General features: G+C 51.6%; 1 protein-coding gene across 3 annotated transcripts in view; it reads left to right on the forward strand.

Annotated features, from left to right (window-relative positions):
- Positions 1-15619, forward strand: part of PLXDC1 (plexin domain containing 1) — an 84305-nt gene that overhangs the window by 29151 nt on the left and 39535 nt on the right. For all 3 annotated transcript variants that reach the window (XM_016930789.4, XM_063798627.1, XM_063798626.1), the window contains 4 exons: positions 12927-13070; positions 13345-13414; positions 14073-14195; positions 14793-14911. In XM_016930789.4, the coding sequence (XP_016786278.1) occupies positions 12927-13070; positions 13345-13414; positions 14073-14195; positions 14793-14911 (456 nt within the window). The remainder of the gene's footprint in view (positions 1-12926; positions 13071-13344; positions 13415-14072; positions 14196-14792; positions 14912-15619) is intronic.

Genomic DNA, 15619 nt, shown 5'->3' on the forward strand with positions numbered 1-15619 from the left:
CTGTCACCCAGGCTGGAGTGCAGTGGTGCGATTTGGCTGAAGTGATTCTCCTGCCTCAGCCTCCTGAGTAGCTGGGATTACAGGTGTGCCTCACCACGCCTGGCTAATTTTTAAATATTTTTAGTAGAGACGGGGTTTCAACATGTTGGCCCGGCTGGTCTCAAACTCCTGACTTCAAGTGATCCGCCTACCTCGGCCTCCCAAAGTGCTGGGATTTCAGGCGTGAGTCACTGCACCCAGTCCCCCCCCCCTTTTTTTTTTTTGACAGAGTCTTGAACTGTCAACCAGGCTAGAATGCAGTGGCGTGATCTCGGCTCACTACAACCTCCACCTCCTGGGTTCAAGTGATTCTCCTGTGTCAACCTCCCGAGCAGCTGGGATTACAGGCGCCCACCACCACACATAGATAATTTTTGTATTTTTAGTAGAGATGGGGTTTCGCCATGTTGGCCAGGCTGGTCTCGAACTCCTGGCCTCAAGTGATCTGCCGGCCTCAGCCTCCCAAAGGGGTGAGCCTCCGGACCCGGTCACCCATTCTTATTACGGGCAATCTTTCTGCTCATCTTCCATTGGCCAGACATAGTCATGAACCCATACCTAGCCATAAGGAGGGCTGGGAAATATGGTTTAACTGTGTGACTGTGTGCCTAGCTATAACTGGGAGCCTCTGCAACTCAAGGAAGAAGGAGAGAGTGGTTATTGGGAGGCAGTTCTTAGTCTTTGCCATGGGTGGGGTTCCTCCATCAAAACTGCCCATGTGGGTGGCAGCGTGATAAGGGGCCTATGGTGGCAGTTGGGAAGTATCCCCAAAGTTGGTGAATTTCAAGCCATGGGACTCTTTTTCCCAATGGCCAGCCAAGAAGCTAGCAGTGATTGACTTTAGAGAAGAAGAATCACAGTGGTGTTGGCAGAGAAATCAAACTAGGAGGTTTATTCTGAGCCTCTATGAGCGATTGCAGCCTGGAGAAAACACAAACCCAAGAAGCCTTGAGTAAGTGATCCTGAGACAGGTGACAACTCTACTTTATACATTTTAGGGAAGCAGAAGTTACCGGCAAAGTCATAAATTAATATATGGAGTTTATATGTTGCTTTGGCTCAAAAAAGGTGAGCTATCTTGAAGTGAGAGCTCACAGGTCATAGGTGGGTTCAGAGATTCTTTAATTTGCAATTGGTTAATGGAGTAAGGCTTTGTTCAAAAACCTGGAGTCAGTAGAGGCCAAGTGCAGTGGCTCATGCCTGTAATCCCAGCACTTTGGGAGGCTGAGGTGAGAGGATCGCTTGAGTCCAGGAGTTTGAGACCAGACTGGGCAACATGGTGAAACCTTGACTCTACAAAAAATTTAAAAATTAGCTGGGTGTTTGGCCAGGTGCAGTGGCTCATGCCTGTAATCCCAACCCTGTCTCTACTAAAAATACAAAATTATACAAAATTAGCTGCGCATGATGGCGCATGCCTGTAATCCCAGATACTTGGGAGGCTGAGGCAGGACAATCACTTGAACCCGGGAGGTTGCAGGGAGCCGAGATTGTGCTATTGCACTCCACCCTGGGCAACAGGAGCAAAACTCTGTCTCAAAAAAAAAAAAAAAAAATTAGCTGGGTGTGGTGGCATATGCCTGTGATCCCAGCTACTCAAGAGGCTGAGGCGGAAGGATCACTTGAGCCCTGGAGGTCGAGGACTGAGGCTGCAGTGAGCCATGATCAGGCAACAGAGTGAGACCCTGTCTCAAAAAAAAAAAAAAAAACTAAAATAAATAAAAATAGAAAACTTGGAGTCAGTGGAAAAGAATGTTTAAGATAAAGAAGTTTGCTAATCATCATGTGATCTGCCAATCATATCATGCCATGTATGGTATGATCTGCCAGAGTCACATCATCTCATGCCTTATCTGATATGTCATGTGATATGTCAGAACAAGACTCAATATGCTGGGTCAGGCCAGGCGCAGTGGCTCACGCCTGTAATCCCAGCACTTTGGGAGCCCGAGGAGGGTGGATCACCTGAGGTCGGTCTCTACTAAAAATACAAAATTTAGCCGGGCGCGGTGGCGGGTGCCTGTAATCCCAGCTACTTGGGAGGCTGAGGCAGGAGAGTCGCTTGAACCTGGGAGGCAGAGGTTGCCGTGAGCCGAGATGGTGCCATTGCACTCCAGCCTGTGTTACATGAGCGAAACTCCATCTCAAAAAACAAAACAAAAAAGCGCTGGGTTACAGTGGCCTGCAGGGGTGCGTGATTTAACCCGTGCCTATCATGGCCTTAGGTCCTGTTTATAATTTGATATCATATTGCCACAGAGTCCATTCTGTCTGTCTTCTGATCTCTATTTTAATATTAATGCTGGTAGTTGTGTCTAAACTGCAAAAGGGAGGGGTTACAATGAGGTGTGTCTGGTCTCCCATCCCATTATGGCTGGGAACTCAGCTTTTCTGGGGTCCCATTGGCCAAGAGGGGGTCCATTCAGTTGGTTGGGGGACTTAGGATTTTATTTTTAGTTTACAGTGGCTGATGTGTTGCCAGGGAAAAGTTCTCCCAGAAATTTAGTTTCTCAGTTCTCTCTTCTCATTCATATTCTTTTTAAAAATGAAGTTAAAAAAAATTTTTTTTGAGACAGGGTCTCACTCTGTCGCCCAGGCTGGGGTGCAGTGGTGCGATCTTGGCTCACTGCAGCTTCGACTTCCCAGGCTCAAACGATTCTCCTGCCTCAGACTCTGAATAGCTCGGACTACGGGAGCACGCCATCACCCCTGGCCAGTTTTGGTATTTTTTGTAGAGATGGTGGTTTCAACATGTTGCCCAGGCTGGTCTCGAACTCGTGAGCTCAAGTGATCCACCCACCTGGGTCTCCCAAAGTACCAGCATTACAGGCCTGAGCCTCCATGCCCAATCTAATTTAATTTTTTAATTGACAAATAATTGTACATATTCATGGGGTACATAGTAATGTTTCAATACATATAATGTATAGTGATCAGATCAGGGTAATTTGTACATTCATAATCTCAAACACGTATCCTTGCTTTGTGGTGGGCTCATTCAGACTCTTGCTGTCTGTACCAATGAAGGACTGCCTGGGCTCACCCTGGAGGTTTTTCCTCTGATCACCTCATAAGCAAGGCTGTTCTATTTAAGGTCCTTTTGGTTCTGAGGAGCTATTTGAGCTGTCCCACAGAGAAGGATTATCGTGAGGGTGCAGAAGACGATCATGGGAGACCCAAGGGCTGGACATGAAGGACAGCCAGACCTCAAGGAAGCTGGAAAGCTGTTGGGAACCAGGTCCCCTCCCCCAGTTCTTGCCTCCTTTTCATTAATTCATCATATGTTTATTGAAGCCAGATGTATATAAGGTCTGCCTTTCCTTTCTGTGGATCAGAAGTCTTCTGCAGACAGCTCAGGATGGTTTCGGTTCCTTTTTTTCTTTTTTTCTCACAGACTCTGTTCATCTTGAATGGTTTCAGTTCCTAAGTCTCCAAGATCTTTCAACTCAGCTCTCTTGCTGCCAGCTTCTCAGTTTCCCAATTTCACCCTCCCGGGTGGTGATCTGATTGGCTCAGGCTGCACAAGCTGTAGATTGTACGCTTCCAATAGATGAGCTGCTTCTGAATCATGTGATTACCTATGTCCAATCAGTCTGAGGAAGCACAGGGTCACGTAGGAGACTGTGATGGGTGTAGTCAACTCAGCAGGGCCTACGGGTCGGGGGGCAAACATCATTGGGATGGGGATGGAGCATCCTAAAACATGTCTGGTACAAGGATATTATTTAAAATATAATGTCACTCCTGAAATTTTAGTTAGCAGGGCTCCATACAACATTGATGTTTCAGGAGCATCAGAAATTGTAGACTAGGCGGACATGGTGGCTCATGCTTGTAATCCCAGCACTTTGGGAGACCAAGGTGGGTGGATCACCTGAGGTCAGGAGTTCAAGAACAGCCTGGCCAACATGGTAAAACCCCTGTCTCTATTAAAAATACAAAATTAGCTGGGCGTGGTGGTATGCACCTGTAATCCCAGAGACTCTGGAGGGTGAGGCAGGAGAATCGCTTGATCCCAGGAAGCAGAGGTTGCAGTAGCCCAGATCTCACCATTGCACTCCAGCCTGGGCGACAAGAACAAAACTCCATCTCAAAAAAAGAAGAAAAGAAAAGAGAGAGAGACAGACAGAGAGAGAAAGAAAGAAAGAGAAAGGAAGGAAGGAAGAGATTGAGAGAGAGAGAGGAAGGAAGGGAGGGAGGGAGGGAGGGAATTCTAGACTAAAAGGACTGGCTCTAGAACGCTGCGGGTAGGTGGCAATAGCTTTAATTGCATCACTGATGCTCAGCCCTGAGGAACCTGGGTAAACTCTGGCCTCATAAAGAACTGGATGGAGACAATCAATACAGGCAATGGAGCAGCCCTGCCCCAGCTGAAGTCTCTTCTTTTTCATTCCACAAGGCCTGAGTGGTTGGCAGAATTGTTGCACCTCCCTGGGCATGTGGACAGATTGGAGGATGCTGGCCAATCAAACCCTTTACTCAGCTCTGCTTCCAGAAAGTAAAAGGCATGTCTCTTGGTTTTGTTTTGTGACAATGTCTTCCTCTGTTGCCCAGGCTGGAATGCAGTGGCATGATCATGGCTTACTGCAGCTTTAATCTCTTGGGATCAGGCAATCCTCCTGCCCCAGCCTCACAAGTAGCTGGGACTACAGGTGCATGCCACCATGCCCAGCTAATTTTTGCATTTTTTTTTTGTAGACTTGGGGGGAGGGTCTCACTATGTTGCCCAAGCTGGTCTTGAACTCCTGGATTCAAGCGATGTTTCTGCCTCAGCCTCCCAAAGTGCTTCTTGTCTTTTGAGAGTACTGGTTCATTGGTTGGATTCAGATGGCAAGTGGACATTGCGGTTGACTTTTCAACATATATTTTACCTTACAGTCTTGTACAATAGGAATGGGATCTTGGGTTCCATGATAATCCTACCCCCCAGCTGGTGTTTGGTTTAGGTGGAAGCTGTTTAGCATCTAGGGCTTCCTAGTCCAGAGGTGGCAGGGGACCCAGGTTGACCCTGCCATCTTGAAGCACACGTGTTCATTCAGTGGTCGGGGAGAGGTGTGCTGTGCCTGTCTTGCTTCCATGAGCCAGGGCTAGTTGCCACTGTCAGCCATCCCGTCACTACAAGATGCCTAGCCTTACAATGAAGCCCACACTGAAAGTGGCAGAGAAGAAAGACTGAAAGAGCTTGGTCTTGGTCATTGAGCCACATTCCCCGTCAACCCTGATGTCAGGCCTTTGCTCACCCAGCTTCCATTCCCCATTCCTAGCGGAGCCATGATCCCCAGTTCCTGGGGGAAGTAGACTGGTTTAACCAATCTGGCATGCCCTGGCCCTTGTAATAGTCGGGGGCCACATCAGACTGAAGGGAAGATCTTGTGTTCCACTCTTGGTGCGAGGTTTCTCCTTTTGAACCCGACAAGGAAGCATGCTGCCTCAGTGGCTATAGGCAGCCCTCTTTGGACCAGGAGGCAGTCACACTTAGGACAATGTCCTGATGACACGAGGATCATCCATGTTCCATGCCTGCTGCCAGGCTCTCAGACGCTTGGTCTAACACATGTCCTCCGTGTTGAAGCTGGGTTTCTCTTCCTTGCCCCCAAAGGTATCTGCCTTGTTGGCTTTACTTCCTCAGAGAAGAAATTGAGGAATCCAGAGACACCTTCCTGTGTCCAGGATGTCCCAGGTTTGGGAATGCTGTCTATGGGCTTGGATTCCCAGAGGAGGCAGCTGGTTCCTCCACAAGTGGCTTTGGTGTCACCTGCCACTGGAGATGGGGGAGGATGCTGTCCTTGTCAGAGCCACACTGCACATTCTCAGCACAGTCTTGACACCATTGGCTGCAGAATCCTTGTGATTCAGCTCATTTGGCAAGCAGATGCTGAACACCCACCAGATGCCAGGTGCCAACCCCTGCGCTAGGGAGGTGCTGGGGGCGGAGATGAATGTGCCACCATCCCTGAGCTCCAGCCTCCAGACAGTGGTCCTTCTGATTGAGAGTTTAACCGATGACTGGTAGGTAGCCTAAGTCACCTTCCCGGAGAGCTGTTGCTTAAAGATCTCAGAGACAGTGGATAGAGGAAAGGTCACTGTCTTTGAGTGGAACTGACCTGGTTTCATACAGTTACATTATTTCTTTTTATTTTTTGTTTTTTTGAGACGGAGTCTCACTGTGTCACCCAGGCTGGAGTGCAGTGGCGCAATCTCGGCTCACAGCAACCTCCACTCCTGGATTCAAGCAATTGAATCTACTGCCTCAGCCTCCCAAGTAGCTGGGATTACAGGCATTTGCCACCACACCCAGCTAATTTTTGTATTTTTAGTAGAGATGGGTTTCACCATGTTGGCCAGGCTGGTCTTGAACTCCGGACATCAGGTGATCCGCCCTGTCTCAGCCTCACAAAGTGCTGGGATTACAGGCATGAGCCACCATGCCTGGCCTAGTTACATGATTTCTAGTCTCAGTTTCCCCACTGAGAAAATGGGACTAATATTAGTGCTCACCTCCTAGGGTTGCCCTGCAGTAACAAATATGAAATGCCCAGCACTCTCCCATCACCACTCAGCAAATGCCAGCTTCCCTTCTCCTTCCTCCCACGCTCCCAAATGCTCCCCTGCAGGCTTTGTGCTTGGCTCTGCCCAGGAGTGATCCCACTGCAAGTCGCCCCCTCCCTCCAGGGTGCAATTTGGCCTCACCCATCACTGTGTGGCCACCCTCAGCCAGAGCTGAGTAGATATGGCTCCTGGCTTCACTGTCCTGGAGTAATAAAAGTCAGGCGTGCCAGGAGGGCAGTCTGTTGGGCCTGTTTGGGACCTGCAGCAGATTCTGCATGGCATTGCCCTTGAGCCAGTCCTCCCCCTGGCAGGCCAGCTGTACTTGGCACTTCTGAGGCCTGAAGCAGAGCTTGGCCTCACCCTCGCTGGCCTAAGTAGGGCATCGTTAGGCTTCGAGGCTCTTGCCTTCCCTGGGATCTGCTGACTCATTGGAGAGAATCAGCTTAGGAGTTAGAGGCAGCAGCTCGTTTCATTTCTGACTTTCCTTGAGTCAGAATAGGTGGAAGTTTTCTGTCAGTTAAGAGGTGCCATTGCAGGGGTCATTGGGAACTCCAAGAATGAGTCCAGGGATCATCCAGGTGTCAGAGCTGAGACACGTGACACAGGGCCTGGTTTCTCTGCAGAACAGCACTAGTTTGGATCAGACTGCTTGTCTTTGCTGTGAAGCAGAGAACTCTGAGCAACGGGCCAGGAAGATGCATTCCCAGGAAGCTCACGCTTTGCAGTCTTAGCTGAGGCGGCAAGAGACACGTCAGCATCTGTTTGGGCTTCACAACTGCAGAGCGTGGCTTCTGTCCCGGGCACTCATTTCAGACGCCCGGAGGTTTGGGGAAAGCTCTCGCTGTGCGGGGCCCAGGAAGCAGGCTGATTGAAACCAGACCTTTCTCCAAGCCTCAAAGCAACCGTCTTAAACACTGGCCCGCTCAGGTTCCCAGGTGGAAGCTGTATTCAGTTGACTCTGAGACTTACCTGAGAGCACCTGTTTAGCATCTGCAGCTGTCCTGCTTTGTTTGGTAAAATGATCCTATCCTGGACTTCAGAATATGTAGTGGTACCTGTAAAACAGGCAGCTATACTTTGTGGTCATTCTTTGCTCAACAAATCCTCCATTGAACACATACTCTGTGCTTAAACACGATAAATAAAGGCTGACCTTACTCTTGGGGTCTTACGATCTTACAGGAAAGGCAGACATGAAGATGTGTATAAAATCCAAGTAAATTGTCACAAGTGTGCAAAACACCAGGAGAAAGAAGCACAGGGTGTGATGGGAATGCAACAGGGAATCAGAGAGGCTTTCTTGAGGAAGTGACTCCTGAGCTGAGGCTGGATAGGTGAGGAAGGGTCAGCTCCTGAACAGGGAAGGGAAGAAATTTTGAGGCACAGGCGGCACCAAGGTCCTGAGGCAGACAACTGTGTGGTGATTCCCAGAACAAGAGAGCAGGGGAGAGGAGGAGGTGCTGAGTTGGGGCCAGACCACCATACGTGGGGAAGGATTTGTGTTTCCGTTTAACAGAGAGCTAAACCCAGGGACTTAAGAAGCAGCCCTCTAGCATGTCATCAGGGACCAAGTCTCCATCTAGTTGTCCACTTCACCATCCTTAGGGTGTGGCTCTTGTCCTTATACTCACAAGATGGCTGTTGGAACTCCAGCCATCATGTCTGCATTCCAGGCAGGAAGAAGAAGGGCAAAGATAAGAGGGACAAGCAGTCAAATTTGATCTTTTTCAGAAGGCTCCACTAGAACCTTCAGCTGATGTCATGAGCCAGCCTGTGTCACATGGTAACCCTTAAGACATCCAGGGAATGAGGTTTATTAGATGGCTACATCATCGCTGGTTGCTACAGAATCAATCTTTTTTTTTTTTTTTTGAGACAGAGTCTCACTGTGTCACTCAGGCTGAGTGCAGTGGCTCAATCACAGCTCCCTGCAGCCTCGACCTCCTGGGCTTAAGGGATCCTCCTGCCTCAGCCTCCTGAGTTGCTGGGACTACAGGCATGCACCACCATACCCAGTGAATTGTTTTATTTTATTGTATTTTTTGTAGAGACAGGGTCTCACTATGTTGCCCAGGCTGGTCTTGAACTCCTGGCCTCAAGTGATCCTCCAGCCTCGTCCTCTCAAAGTGCTAGGATTACAGGCATGAACCACTGTGCTCAATCCAAAATCAATTTTCTATTAGTAAAGAAGAGAAGGGAATGGCGGAAGGGGCGTAACCTTTGTTCTGAGTGCAACTGGGGAGCCACAGAATGGCCTAAGCAAGGGGATGATGTGGAGCAGGGAAAACAATTTCAGGTTGTCCCAACTGGGCCACAGTAACACACACCTGTGGCACAGATATTCATTTCCTAGGGCTGCCAGAACAAATTACCACAATTTTGGTAGCTGAAAACAATAGAAATTTATTCACTTGCAGTTCTGGAGGCCAGAAGTCTGAAATTAAGGTGTCAGCAGGGCCACGCTCCCTCTCAAGGCCCTGGGAAAGGAGCCTTCCTTGTCTTGTCCTAGCTTCTGGATCTCCTGGAAATCCTTGGTGTGCTTGGTTTGTAAACAGCGTCACTCTAATCTCTGCCTTCATTGTGACAGGGATCCTCCCTGTGTCTCCTCTGCAACTCTGTATCCACATCTCCCTCTTCGTTTACATAAAGACACCGGTCATTGGATTTAGGGCCCACCCTAATCCGGTCTGCCTTCATCTTGACTTGTTTCATCTGCAAAGACTATTTCCAAATAAAGTCACATTCATAGGTACCAGAGGTTCACACTTGAACATATCGTTTTGGGTAACACAGTTGAAACTCACTACAGCATGCAAAAGGATGGAAAGGCTATCTGGTGCTGGCTGTGCTAAGGTGGGCCACTCGTTTTCCCCTCACCCACAGATCATAAGATAGCCCAGGATTTAGGGAGGCAGGTTTATTTCCCTAATTTTAACACATTGCAAAGCACCAGTCCCCCTACCCCCACCTCCAGCAAACACTTCCTAAGCATGGAGGAAGTGAGGGACCTTGAGCCATAGGCACAGAGGTGACCTTGCCCATCCCTGCGTGTCAGGGGCTCGTAGTTCAGGGGCAAACAAACATTTAAATGATGGGCTGGGCTGGGCATGGTGGCGCACACCTGTAATCCCAGTTACTTGGGAGGCTGAGGCATAATAATTGCCTGAACCCAGGAGGTAGAGATTGCAGTGAGCTGAGATCGCACCACTGCACTCCAGCCTGGGCGACAGAGCAAGACTCCGTCTCAAAAAAAAAAAAAAAAAGAAAAAAAAAGAAAAAAAAAAAGATGGGCTGAATAGCATCTAAACTTGGTTTCCTTTCTTCAGGCAAAATTTTAGGCTAACTGATGTCTCTTAATAAGCCACTTTTTTGTTTGAACTGGGGGGGAAGAGGGCAGGCTGTAGCTATGGCCGTGGCAGGTGGTCCCAGGTGAACCATAACCAGCTTCAGAGTTGGAGTCCTACAGACTATCAGATGTACAGTGTTGGGCAGGGCCCCCTATATTTTTTTTGCTTGGAAGTGGAATAAAAACTGCTCACCTGTGAATCCAGGAAGCAGGCTGGGAGGCGGCCATCGGACTCTTCCTTTGTGCAGATCTCTCTGCACAGAGTGCTACGCACGGAGCTTTGTTTCTTGATGGGTGATTTTTTAAAAAATTGAGATAGGGGTCTCCAGCAGAGATGGGTGGAAATAGGAGAGACAGACACCAAGGAAAAACATGAAGGATTAGTTCTCCTGGAGGATGGGGAAAGGGGCAGAAACAGAGGGAGCTGCTTTCCCGAGGGAGGCTAAGAGCTCTGGGCAGAAGCAGTGGCTTCAGTGCCTGTGGGCAGAGCTGGAGAGCAGTGCGTCCCCCTCTGGGTACCCTCCCGAGACTCCAGGGCTGGTGGCTGTGGCAGCAATGGGAAGCAGCATCCTTAGCCCTCACCCCAGGGGCCGTGGCATCAGGGCAGCCCCCCTACCAGGTGGCTTTGTGAGTAAAACCAAGAATCCAACAAGAGTGGCCCCATGTAACTCTTGCAAATAGTACATATGAGTCACCCCTTGAGGACTCCCTGAAATAAGGGATGGTGGAGGCCACTTGCAGGGGGTGGAGGTCCTCATTGGGGAGGTAGGGGTGAAAGGCTGATAAGAAGGCAGGGTTTGGCTAGGCGCGGTGGCTCACACCTGTAATCCCAGCACCTTGGGAGGCCCAGGTGGGTGGATCACTTGAGGTCAGGAGTTTGAGACCAGCCTGGCCAACATGGTAAAACCCCGTCTCCACTAAAAATACAAAAATTTGCTGGGCATGGAGGCGTGTGCCTGTAATCCCAGCTACTTGGGAGGCTAAGGCACGAGAATCGCTTGAACCCGGGAGACGGAGGTTGCAGTGAGCCGAGGCCATGCCATGGCACTCCAGCTTGGGCGACAGAATGAGACTCTGTCTCAAAAATAAAAGAAGGCAGAGTTTAAGCCGAGTGTTGAATGACCAGGAATCTGTCAAGGGGAGAAGGCGAGGGTGGCCATTCCAGACAGGAGGACCAGCGTGGGCAGTGGCACGAGTGACCATTGGTGGCTTGAGGCTGGCAGGGGAGTCTGGTCTGGGGGGTGGGCACACAAGGATGCACAAGGTGGTGAGAGGAGAGAGAAGGAGCTAGAGAGAGGCTGGGGCTGGCTGATGGTGGGATCTTGCATGCCAGCCTAAGAGCTTTGGTTTTCGTCTCGAGGACAGTGTCTTCAGGGAGCCCTGGATAGCCTGTGAACAGAGCAAGGTGTTTTTGATTGGTTTGACTGCCGTGCTGAGGATGGGTGGAGGCATGGGCTGTCTGGAGGCAGGAAGGGAGGGCAGTGGCAGAGGGAATAGCCCCCGACACCAACCAACCATGCTTCTTCCGCTCATCGTCCCCCAGCCTGCCCCGACCCCAGGTCTCCAGATTGTGTCACTTATCGTAAGAGCAGAGTGCCTTCTGGCAGGTGAGGAGTGCAGGAACCCCTTGTCCCCGCTCACGCTGCGCCCAGGGCAAGGGCCGGCTGGGCAGCTGGCAGCCTGGCAGGGAGAATGTCGTTTACTCTGCTGTGTCTGCCGCCACCACCGCTGGGCAGCCTGATTAATGACCCAGGGCTCCTCACAGGTCAGCGGTCCCACCTCTGTGGCGGTGGCTGCCAAGGGAACCTGCCTGCCCTGCCTCCATTCCTCCTGCGGCTGGTGCTCTTGGGTCGGCTCCAGGAAGGGCTTCCACATCACCCCTCTCTGGCTCTTAAGTCTTTCTGCCAGCCATTTCCCTGGCCTCCTTTAAAGCCTGGCCCAAGTGCTCCTCTGCAGGAGAGCCTTTGCAGAATGAACCCCCAGCCCATAGCATTCTAACTTCTTTATTTCATCTCCATCAGGCACACAGCAAAGGCTCAAAGATATGCCTCGAAGGAATCCTTGCTGCTTCTCTCCCCTTCCCACCACCCTGGTGATGCTGTGTGGACTCTGGGTTCTGTATTAGCTCTGCTTGAGGGTCTGTGTCTGCTCCTCTGTTTATATAAGTCCCATTCCAGACTGGAAACTCCCCAGGACCAAGAGGCAGCCTCCTCCTTTAGACTGGTGCCTTCTAAGATCCAGATTTTTCTCCTTCTTTTGAGACAGAGTCTCGCTCTGTCGCCCAGGCTGGAGTGCAGTGGCGCGATCTTGGCTCCCGAGTTCAAGTGATTCTTGTGCCTCAGCCTCCCAAGTAGCTGGGATTACAGGCGTGTGCCACCAGGCCACACTAATTTTTGTATACTTAGTAAAGACGAGGTTTCACTGTTTTGTCCAGGCTGGTCTCGAACTCCTGACCTCCCGTGATCTGCCCGCCTCGGCCTCCCAAAGTGCTGGGATTACAGGCGTGAGCCAACGCGTCCAGCCCAGATTTTCCTTTTCCATTAAATAGGGTACTCTTCCAGGACAGGGACTATGACTCTCCCTCGGCCTGGAAGCTCCCTGAAAACAAGGGCCCGGTTTGAGGCCATCCTGTCTGTTCCTCCCTCATGCCCCAAGCCAAGCTCAGCCTTGGTCCTGGTCTGAAGGGATGCAGGGGCTGCCGGCCTCCTGGCTTGTCTGGGAACAGGAGGGCTGAGCATGAGGGCAGCAGGTGTGGATTTGGCTGTGGCCAGGCCTGTTGGGGCACCACTAGGGGCCAGCTAGTGAGCTGTCTGGGGCCAAGGGGGAGCCCAGGGGGTCCTAGGCCTAAACCAGCCCTTGGGGCCACAGGTCCAGTACCCTGGGAGGGTGGTGACTTCCTGTACCCAGAAATCTGAGTGGGGAAGGGCGGAGAGTCAGTCCTGGCATGCTGACTACTCACACCTCCTGTGGGCTTTATCTTGGGTGCCGGCAGGAGGACAACCACAGCTATTATGTGTCCCGTCTCTATGGCCCCAGCGAGCCCCACAGCCGGGAACTGTGGGTAGATGTGGCCGAGGCCAACCGGAGCCAAGTGAAGATCCACACAATACTCTCCAACACCCACCGGCAGGCTTCGGTGAGTGCCCCAGTCCCCAGCCATGCTTCCCTGTGCTGGGAGGCCGGGGGCCAACCCACCCTGCCTGGTCAGTGGGCATGGCTGTGGCCCGAGGTCTGTGACCTGGGAGGTACCTTCCAGGGATTCCCATGGGACTTTGCCAGAGTTGGGGTGCCCAGCAGTGGCCCTGGGCATGCCTGCTCCCCACTCTGTCCAAACAAGCATGAGGCAGTGTGGGTGCCCAGGCCCCTGGCCTGCAGCTTGGCCCGTGCTGACTTTCTCCCATCCCCTGCAGAGAGTGGTCTTGTCCTTTGATTTCCCTTTCTACGGGCATCCTCTGCGGCAGATCACCATAGCAACTGGAGGTAAGGCCACGTCGTGGGGCCCCGGGGAGGGTCTGGAGACCTCAGCCCGAACTCAGGGGCCCTCCCAGGGGTGGCTCACTGGAGACAGGGTTATATGAAATGGGAGGAATGCACATTTGGCTCTAATAGGAGTCTGATTCTCAGGAGGGGGGTCAGTGGACGTCAGAGCATCCCCCTTGCATTAGCTGACCTGCTCATGTGCGTGCACGTGTGTGTCTCCTCGGGCCAGCACGAGTCAGTGTGGACAGCCCTGTGTCCCGGAGTCGCTGAATAAGAGGGAGAGGGAGACTCCACTGAGAGCTTGGGCTCCTGGGGCCAGGCTCCCTGTTGATAGGAGGCACCTGTCTTTAATCCCTGCACTTCAGTTCCACATCCCACTTCCCCAGGGATGGGGAAAGCTGTGAGTCCCCTCCTCTTCCTGCCCCCTCGCCCTATAGTCTGTGCCCTGCTGAAGGGACAGGGAGGACCTTCTCCTATCTGGGGTCCTTTGGCTCCATACACACCAGACCCAGAGCCCGCCAGATGGGGATGGGCGACAGAGGTCTCAGGCTCACTTCCAGCTCTGCCTGCGCTGCCCTTCTTGCCCTTGGGGAAAAGGCCCCCAAAGCGGCCCCTCTGGGCCATTTCTGGTGACTCCTCTGCACCTCTCCCACCCTAGGCTTCATCTTCATGGGGGACGTGATCCATCGGATGCTCACAGCTACTCAGTATGTGGCGCCCCTGATGGCCAACTTCAACCCTGGCTACTCCGACAACTCCACAGTTGTTTACTTTGACAATGGTGAGACTGGATCTCAGAATTTAAGTCACTCAGCTCCAGGGATCCCTTGTCCAGTCCTTTAGAGGAGCACAGGGACTAGAGAGGGCAAGGGTCCCACAGTCCCACAGCAAAGCGGCCACCTACCTTTCTCTGCTCAGTTTCCTGACCTGTCAGATAGGGGCAAAAATGCCTGCTACCCAGAAGAATCTGATGAGATAACAAAACGACAGTGCTTGGCTCTTAGTCGAGGTAAAATAAATGTTAGGGGCCTTTATTGTTACTTACATTCACCAGGATGTCCCTTGAGCCCCGTCTGAATCCAGGAGAACAGACATTCCTCCTTCTTTTATCTCAAGGAGTCAGAATAGACAAGAAGGAAAGGGAAAGAGATGATCAAGTACAGTATCTGGGGCTGAAGCAGGATCTTCTGGCTCCTCTGCTGCTTGGAAGCCACCCTGCTTTAGTGAGCTGCCCAGCTCCTGCCTCCTTACATTTGCAAACTTCCCCATCATCCCGAAGGGACCCAACCTGTGGCCACTGCCCTCCGACTGGCATTTCTGTAGGGCCCTGCTCCTTGCATGATCTCCCATCCAGCTGGGTCTCTGTTCTTCTCCCCAGGGACAGTCTTTGTGGTTCAGTGGGACCATGTTTATCTCCAAGGCTGGGAAGACAAGGGCAGTTTCACCTTCCAGGCAGCTCTGCACCATGACGGCCGCATTGTCTTTGGCTATAAAGAGGTGAGTGGGCCCAGCTGCAGAGACAGCTGGGTCTTGGAGCCTTTCTTCATTCAGCAAATATTTAGAGAATTTGCAATGTGCCAGGCATGGGGCTTGCTGCTGGGAATACAGCAGTTAACAAGATGTTTGCGGGTCCTACCCTTTTGGAGCGGTAAGTCTGGTTGCGGAGGTGGACAATAATTACAGGGACAAATGTAGAATGACCACTGTGACAAGCGCTCCCAAGTAGAGGTGGCTGGTGCTAGCTGAGCCTTTCACAGACCTCTTAACCTTGGCAGAGGCCAGGGGAGGCTTTGCTGAGGAAAAGAGTTGAAATCTGAAGGATAAATACGAGTTCAGGAAGCAAAGAGGAGAGTGAAGTATGTTCTAGGAGAGACAACAGCACACAGCACGTGCAAAAGTCCTGAGGCAGGACAGAGCACGGCTGGCACAAAGCACTGAAAGAAGGCAGCATGGGCCAGGCGCGGTGGCTCACACCTGTAAACCCAGCACTTTGGGAGGCTGAGGTGGGTGGATCATCAGAGCTCAGGAGTTCGAGACCAGCCTGGCCAACATGATGAAACCCCATCTCTACTAAAAATACAAAAATTTAGCCGGACGTGGTGGCAGGCACCTGTAATCTCAGCTACTCAGGAGGCTGAGGCAGGAGAATAGCTTGAACCCAGGAGTTGGAGGTTGCAGTGAGCCGAGATTGTGCCACTGCACTCC

The sequence above is a fragment of the Pan troglodytes genome, chromosome 19, assembly GCF_028858775.2.
Source record: "Pan troglodytes isolate AG18354 chromosome 19, NHGRI_mPanTro3-v2.0_pri, whole genome shotgun sequence".
Classification (NCBI taxonomy): Eukaryota; Metazoa; Chordata; class Mammalia; order Primates; family Hominidae; genus Pan; species Pan troglodytes.